This window comes from Carcharhinus amblyrhynchos, chromosome 3 (genome assembly GCF_965287045.1).
Source record: "Carcharhinus amblyrhynchos chromosome 3, sCarAmb.v2.hapA, whole genome shotgun sequence".
NCBI lineage: Eukaryota > Metazoa > Chordata > Chondrichthyes > Carcharhiniformes > Carcharhinidae > Carcharhinus > Carcharhinus amblyrhynchos.
This window is the reverse complement of record NC_137326.1, coordinates 67,652,700-67,671,254: the sequence shown is the minus strand read 5'-3', so window position 1 is coordinate 67,671,254 and position 18,555 is coordinate 67,652,700. Positions and strand designations below refer to the sequence as shown.

The 18,555-nt window shown below is 42.2% G+C and overlaps 1 protein-coding gene across 1 annotated transcript in view; it reads left to right on the top strand.

Annotated features, from left to right (window-relative positions):
- The first annotated feature begins 3,609 nt into the window (after positions 1-3,609).
- The window catches only part of ky (kyphoscoliosis peptidase), a 35,917-nt gene continuing 20,971 nt past the window's right edge, over positions 3,610-18,555 (top strand). Inside the window, exons 1-2 of the mRNA XM_080186333.1 lie at positions 3,610-3,672; positions 8,832-8,940. Coding sequence (XP_080042459.1) covers positions 3,628-3,672; positions 8,832-8,940 — 154 coding nt within the window. The 5' untranslated portion in view covers positions 3,610-3,627. The remainder of the gene's footprint in view (positions 3,673-8,831; positions 8,941-18,555) is intronic.

The following is an 18,555-nucleotide window of genomic DNA, read 5'->3' as shown; positions in this document are numbered from 1 at the left end:
AAAGCAGTCGGGTGCACAGTTGATAGGTGAAAACCATGCTGTCATTCTGGCAATGACTCACTGCTTCTAACTTTACTCAGAGCTATAAGAAATCTCCTGCTGTTCAGGCAGATAGAAAGCTGGCAGCAGCAAATGCTCCAGATCCACTTGTCACCAGAGTGTTGGGATTCTCACAACTCATGAGTGCTCCTGATGAAACAAGTTGTATTGCAGAGCCAAGCAGTTACAAGGCACTGCAATGTTGCAACTTAATAGACTTCCAGCAGCAGGGAATCATTTTGAAGTTGACCAAGAAATGATTTCATAGTCCTTGTAACTGACCTTCCTTAAGAACCAAATGATCAGCCAACATGCAAACAAGTTTACATGAATGCAGGGCAGCTCCACAAGCTGACTGTAAAACAATGCAGCGAGTAAATCATTCAATGTCCGTCCCAACCACCTTGTTGGAACTGGAGGAGTTCAAGGTCAAAAACTCTCCATCACTGCTACCATGCTGTTTTTTGTAAACTATGCATACAAAGGCATTTACCATCCAAAGCGGGGTCAGTAACGTAATAGAACATAGAACAAAGAACACTACAGCACAAACAGGCCCTTCGGCCCACAAGTTGTGCTGATCACATCTATACCTATAATAACATGAATTCTGCTGGATTCAGTGCTGCTTCTGATACAAGTTCCTTCTGCACACTCCAGTGTACTGAAGGCATCTGGTGTGTTATATCCCATCCCTTGTACTGCTGTGCATTGGAAAAACAACCACATCTCTGAAAGATGTGCCATAACTTAGACTGGGTTGAATGTTCTTGATTTCAGAGGATTAAGGGGTGATCTAATCAAATGATTCAATGATTTAGTAGGGTAGATAGACTGAAACAATTTCTGCTGATAGGGGAGATTAGTGAAAGAGCAAAGAATCTTCAAATTGGGAGTGATGTCAGGAAGCATTTCCAACAGAGGAGTGGAAATCTGGAACCATCTCCCATAACAAAGTGATTGAGTCTGGGGTGAGGTGAGTCCGATTACCTCATTTTGCTTTGGATGGGTTACATTCAAATTACCCTCTTTGGTCTCATGTTCACCTCGGTCAATGATATCCCCCGGAATTATCTAAATAATCCTCACTTGATGGGCATGTGCAATGGAGCAATGGACATTTCTCCAGTGTTACCATAAATCATTAACCAAACTTTTTTCAGTGGACCGAAAGACTCCTTGGGTAGAAGGTTCCACTCTAATCCCCAATGACTGCCAAACTTCTGATGTTCAGCTGTGAATATTTACTGTGGGATAGCCACTGTAGTCATATAGAGAAATCTGCTAAGAATCTTAAAATATAAAATACCTTTAAAAAAACACTGCTCTATTATTACAATATTACAAGATGCTCTGGTAATGAAAAACATTATCTTGCTTTTGCAGGTTCTACAACGTCCCAAAAATATAAACTGAAAGAAATTAAAGGTGGGTATTATGTGCTAGTGTATTTTCTTCCACACAATGTCCATTTGACTGCTTATTGTAGTAATGGCAAGCTTTTTTTAAATTGGTTTATAAAATGCATTTCGTTGAGTAATCATTCAAAAACAATGAATTAAATCTGTATGTTCACGCTACTTAAAAGAAACTTCTTTTTGGCCCAGCCAACACCTTTTACAATTCAATTTTCTAAAAAAGTTACAAATGACTTCCCATGATAAAACATTATGATTATTTCAACACTATGTTCAAAAACTATATCCTAGCATAGCTAGTTGTTCGTATATCTAATTCGAAAATGACAGTGCCAACAATATGAACAACTACACTATTAAATGACTAACTGGAAATGTATCTTTCATAACATACATTGCTCACATAGGTGTTATCATCCAATCATTTGGGTAATTCCAATGTAGCATGTGTGAGTATACGTATGTCCATGTGTATCTGTATCATTAGTATCTGATTGCTAAACGAGCAGTCCAAGAGCAGCACTAAGGAATTAAGGAGAGAGACAGGAGTTTTCCCCTTACAAAACACACCCTGCCTGAACTGCAGTGGCCAGCTCCGACAGAAAAGAAGCACTTGTTTCATATTTAGTAAGCGTTGTAATATCTGTGGTAAATTAAATCACTTTGTCAAGTGTTGCAGGTTAAAGCCACAACAACTTGCCACTAGTGCAAGTCACCTCTCCAAGATTCGGAACATGAACAAAGTGAATGAGCTGGAGGTAAATCAAAAGAACCAGAGCATCAAATGCCTTAAAACATTCTATTGTGAAAATATCCACTTTATCATGGGAAAAGGTGAAATATTCACAATGTTAAACATTACTCACAGCAATGCAAAATTTAAAGTCAAAATCGACAGCGGGGCAAAGTGCAACATTTTGTCTAAGCTGCTTCTGCGGGAGATTAATCCCCATGCTGCACTAGATTCTGCCAATAAAATAAAGTTAATTGCACATGGCAGACTAATGCAGGGAATGTGTAGCCAGTCTGCCCTGCACACAAGGCAAGTTCCAATTCCATGCAGTCGACCAAGACGTAAAACCATTGCTGGGTCCCTAACTTGTTTATTTAATGTTTAGGAAGGGTCATTTATATTAAAAGTACATGTCTTTTGGTCTTTAACCAAGTGGCCTTGAAGGACTGATGTCCTTTTTATCCGTCCTTGTGACAAATGTTGGTTCAAAGTCCAGAGCACAGCTGAGATACCTCAAAGTAACCCAATGGCCCCAACTATCCTGCATTGAATTTCAGAAAACAGTTCAGACCTGGTCTGAAGCACTATTCCAATAAAGAAGAAGAACATTTATATTAATTGGAACATTTAACTGTTCTGAGGTTTATGTTGGAGAATAGCAGATTCAAAACATCATAGGAGGAGATATTACTTGCAGCACATTGCTAATACTGAAACTGATGCTGAGATGTCCCATTTATTGAGGCACAAAGGATAATTCACGTTGTTTTCTTTCTATCCATTAAACAAAATCTCACCGATCACTCAATTCAGATTAGTCAACTACACTGTGAGTTCTTCATTTGAAGATTACAGTGGCATGTACACTTACTGGCCAGCTGTCACCAAATGCCTTTTAATTGGCCAACTAACATGTTCCAACATGGTATCACATGACAGATGACATCATATCCTGTTTGATGATGTATACAGATTATGGACACACTTAAAGACATACCACAAAAATGTGTACACAGACCATATTTCAGGAGTCATGTACGAGGGAGAGGTTGTATACTTTTAACTCGAAAACACATCTGATGACAGATTTTCTTAAATTCCTTGCTGCATATTTAAAATATTGTCACAAACATGAGTTTATTATCATTGGAGTTGATACATTTCCAGGGTGTTAGACTTGTTGACATTGGAGTGCAACATCCAGAACCCAAAGAAACTGAAACCGTTTGCCATGTAGACCAAACTATTTAGTTATCGTCAAAGATAAGTTAAAGAGTCTATCAGTGCCTGCAAAATCAGTATACTTGCTGGAAATTTACTTGGTCCATTAAGAATAAGAAAATTAGTGATATTATTATCAAATGAGTTTTGTGTTTCATTGCTATTTAAAAAAAATTTATTTTTTCAGATGACATGTTCAATCTAAAGTCTTTAAAAATGGATCTGACAGAATTTGAGGCTCTTGACACATACGCCTGTAAGGTAACTCAAAGAGAATTTGGCCCTTTCTAGTCCATACTCTTTTCAAATGAAAGGCTGATATATTTATGTTTCCACTGAATCAGAATCCTCTGTCTCTTTCAATTCCACAATCTTTGTTTTCACAAAAGAAAAATATTGCAGATGCTGGAAAACTGAATACTGAATGAAAAGCTTCAACAAATCACTCGTTTTCACATAGTCAATGGTGGCTCAGTTGGTCAAATTCTGACCTCTGAATCACTTTCCATTTTTCCTTGTAATGAGGTTTGTTCACATTCAGGATTAGAATTGCACTTGGAAGAAAATGGACTAGTTAGTGACAGGCAGCATGGTTTTCTACAGGGAAAGTCATATCTCACCAACTTGATTGAGTTTTTTGAAGAGATACAAAGAAACAAACATGGCAGACCAGAACAAAAACTAAAATCACATGGGATTCAGGGTGGCTAGATAGATTAAGAACTAGCTTCATTTCAGAATACAGAAAGAAGTCTCACAACACCAGGTTAAAGTCCAACAGGTTTATTTGGTACCACAAGCCACTAGCTTTCGGAGCGCTGCCACTTCGACATTTGAAGGGGTAGCGCTCTGAAAACTAGTGGCTTGTGCTACCAAATAAACCTATTGGACTTTAACCTGGTGTTGTGGGACTTCTTATTGTGTTACCTCAGTCCAACGCTGGCATCTCCACATCATTATAAAAGACAGTGGAAGGGCAGGAGTTCAGGTTCCTGGATCATTGGGACCGCTTTAGGGGCAGGTGTGACCTGTACAATAAGGACAGGTGGCGCCTGAATCCCAGGGGGACCAATATCTTGGCGGGAAGATTGGCTAGGGCTACTGGGGGGGTTTAAACTAGAAAGGTTGGGGGGAGGGAATAGTGATGAGGAGACTGAGAGCGAGGAGGTTAGCTCAGGTAGGGAAGGACTGTAGACAGTATGAGATGGAGGTTAGACAGGTAATGGAGAAGGAAAGTGCCCAGACCGAGGGTCTGAAGTGTGTCTATTTTAACGCCAGGAGTGTAGTGAACAAAGTAGATGAGCTTAGGGCGTGGATTGCTGCTTGGGAATGTGATGTGATGGCCATTACAGAGACTTGGATGTCTCAGGGACAGGACTGGGTACTTCAGGTGCCGGGATTCAGATGCTTCAGGAAGGACAGGGAGGGGGGCAGAAGAGGTGGTGGAGTGGCACTGTTGATCGGGGACAGTGTCATGGCTGCAGAGAAGGTGGATGCTGTGGAGGGACTGCCTACAGAGTCATTGTGGGTGGAAGTTAGGCACAGCAAAGGGTCAATAACTTTGCTGGGTGTTTTCTATAGGCAGCCCAATAGTGACAGGGAAGTTGAGGTGCAGATAGGGAAACAGATTCTAGAGAGATGTAGTAATAACAGAGTTGTCGTGATGGGAGACTTTAATTTCCCAAACATCGACTGGAATATCCCTAGGGTAAGGGGTTTGGATGAGGAGGAGTTTGTTAGGTGTGTTCAGGAGGGTTTCCTGACACAGTACGTGGATAAGCCTACGAGAGGAGAGGCTGTACTTGACCCGGTGCTGGCTAATGAACCAGGACAGGTGACGGATCTCTCAGTGGGAGAGCATCTCGGGGATGGAGGTCATAATTCTATCTCCTTCACGATAGCATTGGAAAGAGATAGGATCAGGCAGGCTAGGAAGGTGCTTGTCTGGAGTAAGGGGAAATATGATGACATCAGGCAGACAATTGGACGAGTAAACTGGAAGGAGGTGTTCTTGGGGAAAAGTACTGAAAGAAGGTGGAGGATTTTCAAGGAATGTTTGTCTGGAGCTCTGCACGACAATGTTCCGATGAGACAAGGAAGTTTTGGTAGGTCGCGGGAACCATGGTGCACGAAAGTTGTGGTGAACCTAGTCAGGAAGAAAAGAAAGGTGTATAAAAGGCTCAGAGAGCTAGGAGATGTTAAGGATCTAGAGGAGTATAAGGCTTGTAGAAAGGAGCTTAAAAAGGAAATTAGGAGAGCCAGAAGGGGTCATGAGAAGGCCTTGGCAGGTAAGATTAAGGAGAATCCCAAGGCCTTCTACAAATATGTGAAGAGTAAAAGGATGAGAAGAGAAGGGATAGGACCTATAAAAGGTGAAGGGGGAAAAGTCTGTCTGGAACCGGAAGAAATGGCAGAGGTGCTTAATGAGTACTTTGCCTCAGTATTCACGGTGGAAAGTGATCTGGGAGGTTGTACTACAGGTTTGCGGCAGACTGAAAAGATTGAGTATGTGGATGTTAAGGAAGAGGATGTGTTAGAACTTTTAAATTCTATCAAGATAGATAAGTCGCCGGGACTGGATGGGATGTACCCCAGGTTACTGTGGGAGGTGAGGGAAGTGATTGCAGAGCCCCTGGCGATGATCTTTGCATCGTCGATGGAGACAGGAGAGGTTCCGGAGTATTGGAGGATTGTGGATGTGGTTCCTATTTTCAAGAATGGGAACAGGGATAGCCCAGGAAATTACCAACTGGTGAGTCTGACCTCAATGGTTGGTAAGTTGATGGAGAGGATTCTGAGGGACAAGATTTATGAGCATTTGGAGAAGTTTAGAATGATCAGGGATAGTCAGCATGCCTTTGTTAAGGGGAGGTCGTCCCTTACGAGCCTAGTTGAATTCTTTGAAAATGTGACTGAACACATTGACGAAGGAAGAGCGGTGGACGTGGTTTACATGGACTTCAGCAAGGCGTTTGATAAGGTCCCCCATGCAAGACTTCTTGAGAAGGTGAGAGGGCATGGGATCCAAGGGGCTTTGGCCTTGTGGATCCAGAACTGGCTTGCCTGCAGAAGGCAGAGAGTGGTTGTGGATGGGTCTTTTTCTGCATGGAGGTTGGTCACCAGTGGAGTGCCCCAGGGATCTGTTCTAGGACCCTTGCTGTTTGTCATTTTCATAAATGACCTGGATGAGGAAGTGGAGGGATGAGTTAGTAAGTTCGGCGACGACACGAAGGTTGGTGGTGTTGTGAATAGTCTGGAGGGATGTCAGAAGTTGCAGCAGGACATAGATAGGATGCAAGACTGGGCGGAGAAGTGGCAGATGGACTTCAACGTGAATGAATGTGTAGTGGTCCATTTTGGCAGGACCAATGGGATGCAGGAATACAATATCAAGGGTAGGAGTCTTAGCTGTGTTGAAGAGCAGAAGGATCTTGGGGTCTGGGTCCATAGAACTCTTAAATCGGCCTCACAGGTGGAGGATGTGGTCAAGAAGGTGTATGGTGTACTGGCCTTCATTAATCGAGGGATTGAGTTTAGGAGTCGGGAGGTAATGCTGCAACTTTATAAGACCCTTGTCAGACCCCACTTGGAGTACTGTGCGCAGTTCTGGTCGCCTCACTACAGGAAGGATGTGGAAGCTATTGAGAGGGTGCAGAGGAGATTTACAAGGACGTTGCCTGGATTGGGAGGCATGCCGTATGAAGACAGGTTGAGGGAGCTAGGTCTCTTCTCCCTGGAGATGCGAAGGTTGAGAGGCGACCTGACAGAGGTTTATAAAATGTTGAGAGGAATAGATAGGGTGGATTCTCAGAGGCTATTTCCCAGGGCTGAAATGGTCACTATGAGAGGACACAGGTTTAAGGTGCTGGGAAGCAAGTACAGAGGAGATGTTAGGGGAAAGTTTTTCACTCAGGGGGTGGTGAGTGAGTGGAATCGGCTGCCATCGGTGGTGGTGGAGGCAAACTCGCTGGGGTCTTTTAAAAGATTTCTGGATGAGTATATGGGATCTAATGGCATTGGAAGTTACAGATAGTTCTATGGCTTAGTAGGTGCAACTTGTGGGCTGAAGGTCCTGTTTGTGCTGTAGTGTTCTACGTTCTACGTTTTTTGTACTATGTGTAGGTTAGGGGGATTAGCCATGGTAAATATGTAGGGTTACAGGGAGAGGGCAGTGGGATGCACCTGGGTAAAATGCTCATTCGGAGACTCAGCACAGACTCAATGGGTCAAATGGCCTCCTTTTGCACTGCAGGGGTTCTATGGCTCTATGAATGAAAATGAGTGCATAATTGGTAAAAATGTTAGCATTCATGTCAAGAGGGCTAGAATAAAAGAGCAGGGATGTACTTCTGAGTCTCTGGTCAGACCCCATTTGGAGTATTGTGAGCAATTTTGGGCCCCGTATCTAAGGAAGGATGTGCTAGCCTTGGAAAGGGTCCAGAGGAGGTTCACAAGAATGATCCTGGAATGAAGAACTTGTCATATGTGTAGTGGTTGAGGACTCTGGGCCTGTACTCATTGGAACTCAGAATGATTGTGGGGATCTTATTGAAACTTACAGGATAGTGCAAGGCTTGGATAGAGAGGATGTGAAGAGGATGTTTCCGCTAATAGGGAAAACAAGAACCAGAGGCACAACCTCAGGCTAAAGGCATGTTCCTTTAAAACAGAGTTGAGGAGGATTTTTTTCAGCCAGAGAGTGGTAAATCTGTGGAATTGTTTGCCACAGAAAGCTGTGGAGGCAGGGTCATTGAGTGTCTTTAAGATAGAGATAGATAAGTTCTTGTTTAATAAGGGGATCAAAGGTTACGGGGAAGAGGCAGGAGAGTGGAGATAAGAAAAATATCAGCCATGATTGAATGGCAGAGCAGATTCGATGGGCTGAGTGGCCTAATTCTGCTCCTACGTCTCATGGTGTTATTGTCAACAAAATGTCGCCATGTGGGACTTTAGCAAAATGTGATAAATGATCTACTTCTACCTGCTGAAGGGATTATTTTTAAAATTCATTCAAGGGCTGTGGGCAACATTTATTGCCCATTCCTAATTGCCCTGGAGAAGGTGATGGTGAGATGCCTTCCTGAGCTGCTACAGTCCATATGGTGTCCGTATACCCACAGTGCTGTTAGGGAGGGAGTTCCAGGAATTTGACCGAGTGACAATTAAGGAACGGCGATATATTTCCAAGTCAGGGTGGTAAGTGACTTGGGGGGGAACTTACAAGTGTTGGTTTTCCTATGTATCTGCTGCCTTTGTCCTTCTGATGGTAGTGGTTGTAGGTTATTTTCCTTCTTGGTGATCTGCCAAACTGAAAGTATTGTTCATATTTAATCTGTGTGTAAATGTGGATCTTTGATTAAGGAAAGACTGAAACAATGATAGTGACTGTTTTCATCATAGCGTATCCTTTATTCTAACAGGTTGCTCCCAAGAGTAGTTTGCAAAAACTCGTAAAGGAACTGTTGATGTTTGCAACCACAGACCTGGAGAAAATCCGAGTTATGTGGATCTGGGTATGTTGTCACATTGGTAAGTATTCAGCTAAATAATCATTACAGTTTTGCTCAGGAATTATTAAGTGAAATGTATGTGGGTTTAGCTGTTTGAAATATCTTTATGAGAATGGGAAGTGTTAAGAATGCTTTGGAAACAGTACTGTGATGATTATCCTGCCTTTCATCTCCCTACCTGTAAAACTGCAACAAAACTGCTCTAACATCGACTTGGTTAACAACAGTAATAACAACTTGGATTTACTTAGTGCCTCCAGTATAGTGGGTAGCACAATGGCACAGTGGTTAGCACTGCTGCCTTACAGCACCAGGGATCTGGTTTTGATTCCTGGCTTGGGTCACTGTCTGTGTGGAACTTCCCATTCCCACCTTTGCCTTGTGTTGGTTTCCTCTGCGTTCTCTGGCTTCCTCCCACAATCCAAAGATGTGTGCTCAGGTGGATTGGCCATGCTACATTGCCCCTTAGTGACAAGGGGACTAGCTAGAGTAAAAACATGGGAGTATGGGGATAGGGCCTGGGTGGGATTGTGGTCGGTGCAGACTCGATGACCTCCTTCTGCACTGTAGGATTCTATGATTCTGTGATCTTCCAGCTGTTCACATCAGTGAGACCAGTGGTTTTCTGTCAGCATGGGGTGGATTCAATGGGGAATCCTATTGACAGCAGCATCACTAGAATGGCAGGCCACCTTCTGTCACTGAGAAACACGGTGTGGGAAGGCCAGAGAATCTCACTCAGGTACTCAAAGGTATTTCACGAGAACCTTGCCAGACATGAGATTAACTTGCCAAAAAGTAGATTTTAAGCAGTGGCTTAAGAAGCAAAGAGGATGACAACAGGGAGAAGTGAGGCCTTAATAAAGACATGAAAACAAGCACGAGAATTTTAATCTAAATACAATACATCTACTGGTTCTTCCTTATCCATCCTAATTATTCCATCCTTAAAATATAACTTCAGGGGGTGTAAAACATGATTTCCCTTTCACAATGTCATGTTGACTCTGCTTATTAATTTTCCAAGTTACCTGAAATCATGTCCTAAGTAATTAATCCTAGTATTTTACAAAAGATGATAGGCTAACTGATATATAGCTCCCTGTGTTTTCCCTTCCTCCTGTCTTAAATAATGAGGTTATATTTATTAACTTCCAATCCATGGGAACTGTTAGAAGATTATCTCTGCAGCTACCTCTTTTAAAACCCAATGATGCAGATCCAACAAGTCCAAGGGAACTTGGACCACCACTTAGTTCCATTAATTTCCCCAGTCGTGTATATTTACCCTGAGGAGCCTTATCGCTAGACTATTAATCCAGAAACTCAGCTAATGCTCTAAGGACCTGGATTCGAATCTTACCACGGCAGACGGTGTATTTTGAATTCAATAAAAAAAATCTGGAATTAAGAATCTACTGATGACCATGAAATCATTGTTGATTGTCGGAAAAACCCATCGAGTTCACTAAAGTCCTTTAGAGAAGGAAATCTGCTTTCCTTACCTGATCTGGTCCATATGTGATTGCAGAGCTACAGTAATGTGGTTGACTCTCAACTACCCTCGGGCAACCAGGGATGGGCAATAAATGCTGGCCAGCCAGTGATGCCCATGTCCTACGAATGAATAAATAACATACTGATGTTCTTTCATTTTCACCAGACCCCATTGGCTCCCAATTATTTGAATCATGGTATCATAGGGTTTTCAGCCCATTTGGTCCATTCTCTTTCTCTTGAGAGTAATCCAATCAGTCCCATCACTCTCTCTAACCCCAGAGCACTATAAGTTTATATCTTTCAGATATCCATCGAATTTCTTTTTTGAAATGACAAACCATCTCCATAATGGTTCAGCATAACCCCTCTGCTTCTGTAACCAATATTTGTATTCATAAAACTTAAGATTCCATATGCTTTGCGAATTAATCTCTCAAAATATCCTCCACCTCCAAAGATATGAACCCTTCAGTTCCTTTGTTTCTGCACATTCTTTAGAGCTGTGCAATGAAGTGTATATTGTCTCTTCATACCTCTCCTACCAAAATACATCACTTCAAATTCAAAAAGTATTAATTGTTGGCTACATTAACATGTAATGATGTGAACCAAGGTCCAAACTGGCACAGCTTTCAAAGAATATACATAAAGCACATATTCTGTGGAAAAGCAATGGCTGAAATTCTCTAACCATTTTGACCTCAACTGCTTTCTGTGGTAACGAATTCCATAGGTTTACCACTCTCTAGGTGAAGAAATTTCTCCTCATCTCATCCTAAACGGTTTAAGAACATAAGAAATAGGAGCAGGAGTAGGCCATCTAGCCCCTCGAGCCTGCCCCACCATTCAATAAGATCATGGCTGATCTGTCGTGGCTCAGTTCCACTTTCCCGCCCTCTCCCCATAACCCTTAATCCCCTTGCCTATCAAAAACCTATCAACCCGTGTCTTAAATATATTTAGCGAGGCAGCCTCCACCACTTCAACGGGCAGAGAATTCCAGAGATTCACCACCCTTTGAGTGAAGAAGTTCCTCCTCAACTCCGTTCTAAACTGCCCCCCTTTTATCTTGAGGCTGTGCCCTCTAGTCCTACTGTCCTTTCTGAGAGGGAAGAGCCTCTCCACCTCTATCCTATCCATCCCAATCATCACCTTATATGTCTCAATGAGATCTCCCCTCATTCTTAAAAGTCTAACAAGTACAAGCCTAGTTTATTCAGCCTCTCCTCATAGTTCAACCCCCTCAACTCCGGTATCAGCCTAGTAAACCTCCTCTGCACTCCCTCCAAGGCCAAAACATCCTTGCGTAAGTGCGGCGACCAAAACTGCACACAGTACTCCAGCTGCGGCCTCACCAGTGCCCTATATAGCTGCAGCAAGACCTCCCTACTTTTATATTCAATCCCCCTCGCTATGAAGGCCAGCATCCCATTAGCCTTCCTGACCACCTGCTGCACCTGCAGGCTGGGCTTTTGCGACTCATGCACAAGGACCCGAGGTCCCTCTGCACCGTTGCCTGCTGCAGTTTTTCTCCATGTAAGTAATAGTCCTTCCTACCATTATTCCTACCAAAGTGGACAACTTCACACTTGCTAACATTAAATTCCATTTGCCAGTTCATGGCCCATTCGCCCAGCCTATCTAGATCCTTCTGCAGACTTTCCACACCCTCCACACAATTTGCCGTTCCACCAATCTTGGTGTCATCAGCAAATTTCGACACCATACACTCGGTTCCCTCCTCCAGATCATCTATATAAATGGTAAATAGCTGAGGCCCCAGCACCGACCCCTGGGGCACTCCACTAGTCACCAGCTGCCAATCCGAATAGCACCCATTGACCCCCACTATCTGCCTCCTATTTGACAACCAATCCTCTATCCACGCTAACACCCTACCCCCAACTCCATGTCCCCTGACCTTCTGCAATAACCTCTTGTGAGGTATCTTGTCAAACGCCTTCTGAAAATCAAGAAACACCACATCCACCGGCTCTCCTCTATCCACCGCCCTAGACACATCCTCATAGAACTCCAATAAATTCGCCAGACACGACTTCCCCCTAACGAAACCGTGCTGCGTCTGCTCTATCAAACAATTCTCCTCAAGATGCCTTGCTATTTTCTCCTTGATCACGGATTCTAACATTTTACCTACAACACACGTTAAACTAACCGGCCTATAATTCCCTGCCTTTTGCCTGCCACCCTTCTTAAACAACGGTGTAACATTAGCCGTTTTCCAATCTTCCGGCACTTCTCCGGAATCCAGCGAGATTTGGAAAATAATCATCAAGGCCTGTTTACCCTGTTTTCTTAGACTATGACCTCTGATTTTAGATTCTTCCATCGGGAACATCCTTCTAACATTTATCTATCTAGTCCTGTTAAAATTTTATAGGTTTCTATGAGATCCCACCCCCTCATTCTTCTGAACTCCAGCACATACAATCCTAACTGACTCAATCTCTCCTCATACTTCAATTCCACCTTCCCAGGAATCATTCTGGTAAACCTTTGCTGCATACCCTCCAAAGCGAGAATATCCTTCCTTAGATAAGGAGACTAAAACGGCACATAATATTCCAGATAAGATCTCTGTACAATTGCACCATGACATCCCTGCTCCTGTAATTCAATCCTCTCACCGTGAAGTCCAACATACATTTGCCTTCTCTGCCTGCTGAACCTGTATGCTTACTTTCAATAACTGGTGTGCAAGGACAGTCAAGTCCTATTGCACATTCCCTTCTCTCAATTTATAGCTATTCAGATAATAGCATTCCCTCCTTGCTGTGTTTGCCACCAAAGTCAATACCTTCACATTATAGTGTAGCTGCTGTGCACTTGCATGAGTCTATAGAATCTTGAATCATTATTTGTCGGACTACTTCCATAAGTACTCTGGGATGTAGATTGCCAGGCCCTGGGGATTTATCAGCCTTCAACCTCATCAATTTTCGCAACTCACTAGGGAGTTCCACCCTCTCAGTAAAGACTGTGTTCCCTAACACTTCTAGCATGTTATTTGTGTCCTCCTTTGTGAAGACAGAACCAAAGTATGTATTTGGCTGTTGTGAGAATGGATTTCTTTTAATATATTCTCGAAAAATTCTGTTACTCTGTAAAGAAAGGTGTGTGTCTGTGGGTGTGTAAATAATTTAATTAAGCTCAGAAAATATGAATGAAGACCCTGTGTCTGAAAGAGTCGAGGGAAAACTGAAACATGGCTACTGAAACATAACTAAGGGAGGGACAGGACTGGCAGCTCAATGTTCCAGGGTACAGATGCTGCAGGAAAGATAGAACAGAAAGTAAGAGAGGAGGGGGAGTTGCACTTTTCATTAGGGAAAACATCACAGCAGTACTGAGAAGGGATATATCCGAGGGTTCGGCCACTGAATCTATATGGGTAGAACTGAAAAATAAGAAGGGGGAAATCGCTTTGATAGTGTTGTATTATAGACCCTCAAAGAGTTAGCAGGATATTGAGGAGCAAGTATGTAAGGAGATTACAGACAGCTCCAAGAAAAATAGGGTGGTACTGGTCAGAGATTTTAGTTTTCCCAACATTGACTGGGACAGCCATAGTATTAGAGGGTTGGATGGAGAGAAATTTGTTGAGTGTATTCAGGAGGAATTTCTCATTCAGTAAATGGATGACCCGACTAGAGAGGGGGCAAAACTTGACCTCCTCTTGGGAAATAAGGAAGGGCAGGTGACAGAAGTGTTCATGAGGGATCACTTTGGGACCAGTGACCATAATTCCATTAGTTTTAAGATAGCTATGGAGAATGATAGGTCTGGCCTAAAAGTTAAAATTCTAAATTGGGGCAAGGCCAATTTTGATGGTATCAGGCAGGAACTTTCAAAAGTTAATTGGGGGAGTCTGTGGGAAGAAAAAGGGATGTCTAGTTAGTGGGAAGCTTTCTAAAGTTTGTTAACCAGGATTCAGGATAAGCATATTCCTCTTAGACTGAAGGGCAAGGCTGGCAGAAGTAGGGAACCCTGGATTAATTGGGATACTGAGGCCCTGGTCAAGAGGAGGAAGGAGGTACATGACATGCTGGCATCAATTGAATCCCTTGATGAGTATGGGGTGTGTAGGAGTAGAGTTAAGAAAGAAATCAGGTGGGCAAAAAGGGGACACAAGATTGTTTTGGCAAATAAGGGCAAAGGAGAATCCAAAGAGCTTCTACAAATACATAAAGGGCCATCAAGGGAGAGAGTAGGGCCTCTTAAGGATCAACAGGGTCAATAATGTGCGGATCCACAAGAGATGGGTGACATCCTAAATGAATATTTTTCATTAATATTTACTGTTAAAAAAAGCATGGATGTGAGGGAACTTGTGGAAATGAATAGTGATGTCTTAAGGAGTATACATATTACAGAGAAGGAGGTGCTGGAAGTCTTAAAGCGCATCAAGGTAGATAAATCCACGGGGCCTGATGAGGTATATCCCAGGACATTGTGGGAGGCTTGGGAGAAAATTGCGGGTCCACTAGCAGAGATATTTGAATGATCGATAGCCACGGGTGAGGTGCCTGAAGATTGGAGTGTGACAAATGCTGTGCCTTTGTTTAAAAAGGGCTGCAGGGAACAGCCTGGGAACTACAGGGCAGTCAGCCTCACATCTGTTGTGGGTAAGTTATTGGGATGTATTTTGAGCAGCAGGATATTCAGGCATTTAGAGACGCTAGGACTGATGAGAGATGGTCAGTATGAATTGTGAGTTGAAAACCAGGTCTGACAAATTTGATTGAGTTTTTTGAAGAGATAACCAAGAATGTAGATGAGGGCAGTGCAGTTGATGTTGTCTACATGGACTTCAGCAAGGCCTTTGACAAGTTCCTGCATGCTAGGTTGCTGTATAAGAAATCTCACAGGATCCAGGGTGAGATAGCCAATTGGATACAAAATTGGCTTGATGACAGAAGCCAGAGGATGGTTGTAGAGGGTTATTCTTCAAACTGGAGGCCTACGACCAGCAGTGCGCCTCAGGGATCGGTGCTGGATCCATTGCAATTTGCATTTAGATGAAAATTTAGGAGGCATGGTTAGTAAGTTTACAGATGACATCAAGTTTGGTGCATAGTGGACAGTGAAGAAAGTTATCTCAGATTGCAACAGGATCTTGATCAATTGGGGCAGTGGGTTGACAAATGGCAGATGGAGTTTAATTTAGTTAAATACGAGGTGATGCATTTTGATAGATTGAACCAGGGCAGGACTTACTCAGTTAATAGTAGGGATTTGGAGAGAGTTACAGAACAAAGAGATCTAGGGATACAGGTTCATAGCTTCTTGAAAGTCTAGTCACAGGTGGATAGAGTGGTGAAGAAGGCAGTCAGCATGCTTGGTTTCATTAGTCAGAACATTGAATACAAAAGTTAGGACGTCTTGTTGAAGTTGTGCAAGACATTGGTAAGGTCACATTCAGAATACTGTGTACAGTTTTGGTCACCCTATTATAGAAAAGATATTATTAAACTCGAAAGAGTTGCAAAAAGATTTACTAGGATGCTACTGGGACTTGATGGCTTGAGTTCTAAGAAGAGGCTGGATAGACTGGGACTTTTTTCTCTGGAGCGTAGGAGTCCGAGGAGTGATCTTATAGAGGTCTATAACATAATGAAGGGCACTGATAGTCAACATCTTTTCCCAAAGGTGGGGGAGTCTAAAACTAGAGGGCACAGGTTTAAAGTGAGAGGAGAGAGATACAAAAGTGTCTAGAGGGGCAATTTTTTCACACAGAGGGTGGTAAGTGTCTGAAACAAGTTGCCAGAGATGGTAGTAGAGGCGAGTACAATTTTGTCTTTTAAAAGGTATTTAGACAGTTACATGGGTACGATGGGTATAGAGGGATATGAGCCAAATGCAGGCAATTGGGATTAGCTTTGGGGTTTAATTAAAAATGGGCAGCATGGACAAGTTGGGCTGAAGGGCCTGTTTTCATGCTGTAAACCTCTATGACTCTAAAAGAGCTAAAGATGCCAGATGCCTGGATTTGTAATGAAATTTTCCCGATGAAGTGGTTTAAAAGTAATTAGGCTAGGCTTTGAAGCTGCATCAGGACATATCTAGGGATCTGTTTTTTTCAGCTGTTAAATTTCAAAGGGGAGTAAAAGGATTTTATAGCTTGCAAAGCATTTTATAAGTAAACAAGGGAAGCTTATTAAATTTATTTGACCCCAAAGTGGAGGTCACAGAAAAACACGAAAGGTTTTTATATTTTGGAAAAGTTAAGCCCAAAGGAATGCTGAGGACAGTTGAATCATATATAAAAGGGAAAGGTAATATTTAACAAGACATGTTGAGAACTTAGGGGTTGACTGAGGAAAATCTGCAAAAAACACATCTGAGGCTGGGATAAGACATGAGATTGAATCAGCCATCCAGTCTTGTTCTGAAGTTTTCCCAGCAAAGTGGGAGTTTAAGAGGTTGTGTGTGGCATACCTTGTTAAAGTGATAGCCTTTGGACTAATATTCCTGCATTTTTATTGTTAAACATTTACAAGTGGGTGTTGCCAGGAGGCTGTCTATTTGTGAGTCAGGCTGAATAGGGAGCCCTTTTGGGTAATATTTTGTAAGACTAATCTCAATGTCTAACTGTACCCTCCTGTGCTAGAGGTTTCTTTTCTCATTAATGAATATTTTAGTTTTAAGATCCCAGAAGTATTGTTAGATTGTGTGCTGCTAAGATGTTTTCTCCTTTTGTACTCAGTATACAAAAAAGGGTGTGGCCCATGAACCAAGTTTCCCCTGGGATTTGATTTTCTCAGCTATTAACATCTGCTGTGGCCACAGCAAATCTGGGACACCTTTGCGGGATTATTAAAATTCCTTGATTACTTTGGTATTTGTGAATCCAAGGGACACAAGTATGAGACTTGAATTCAAGTATCTCACAGCTAAAGGTAGTAAGACTTCAGTTACAAATGAAACAGCTTGATATTGAAAAACAGAAAGGCAAAGCTTGAATGGAAGAAAGAAAAAGAAGAGAAAAGGGAATGAGAAAACAATAGAGAGAATCCTGTACGTTAGGTTTTTTTTTCACTTGTTAATTAACTTTTTAATTTTAAAAATCCAAAATGTGTTACTAGATTTCTTGCTGCTGAGATTAGTTCATTTCCTTCTCATTTTTAGAATACAAAAAAATGTAAGCCAAGTCTTTCTGTGGAACTTGGTTTGCTCAGCCATTAACATTTGGTGTGGCCATAACAGATTCAATTAATTGTCTTTGAGGTAATACATATTGAGAAATAAACAAGGAACAGGAGCATATGCTCACTGAAACCATACTAAAGGATCTTGATTAACAGAGGGACTTTGGAATTCAAATACATAATCCCCTGACAGAATATGTGCAAGTGAATACATTTACAAAAAATATCAACAGAACCTTGCCCGGGAATTTCTAAAAATCAATAAATTAGTCAATAAAATGTAGGCTAACAGTTTGAAAAGGCTGTGTCATTGTAGCCAGGATATGAATGGGATGGAAAGAGGACAGTGTGGATGCATACGAGGATGATGGTATGTATGAGAAACTTCAGTTAAGAAGGCAGTCGAAAAATCTGAACTATTTTCATTGGATCAGGGAATGAGAAAAAAAACCATTGGAGGTTTTTAAATTATGGACTGTTTCAATAGAGTGAGGAGAATACATCTTTTCCTTTGCTGGGGAGTCAGTGATGCAAGATCACAAATTTAAATCAATAGAGTAAGGAGAATGTAAGATCCCTACAATGAAGAAGAAGGTCATTTGACCCATCAAGTCTGCACTGACTATCTGTCAGAGCATCTTTCCCAATCATCCCATTCCATTTCCTTCACCCCATGCATTTATCCCACTAATCCCCCTGACCTTGGACACTAAGGGGCAATTTTAGCATGGCCAATCCACCTTTCCTGCACATCTTTGGACTGTGGGAGGAAATCGGAGCACCTGGAGGAACCCACACAGACATGGAGAGAACATGCAAATTCCACACAGACAGTAACCCAAAGCTGGATTCAAAACCAGATTTATGGCACTTTGAGGCAGTGGTGTTAACCACTGTGCCAACGTGCTGCCCACATTGTCTTCATACTGATGGATTTTGGAATATGGAATGCTTTGCCACAGGGT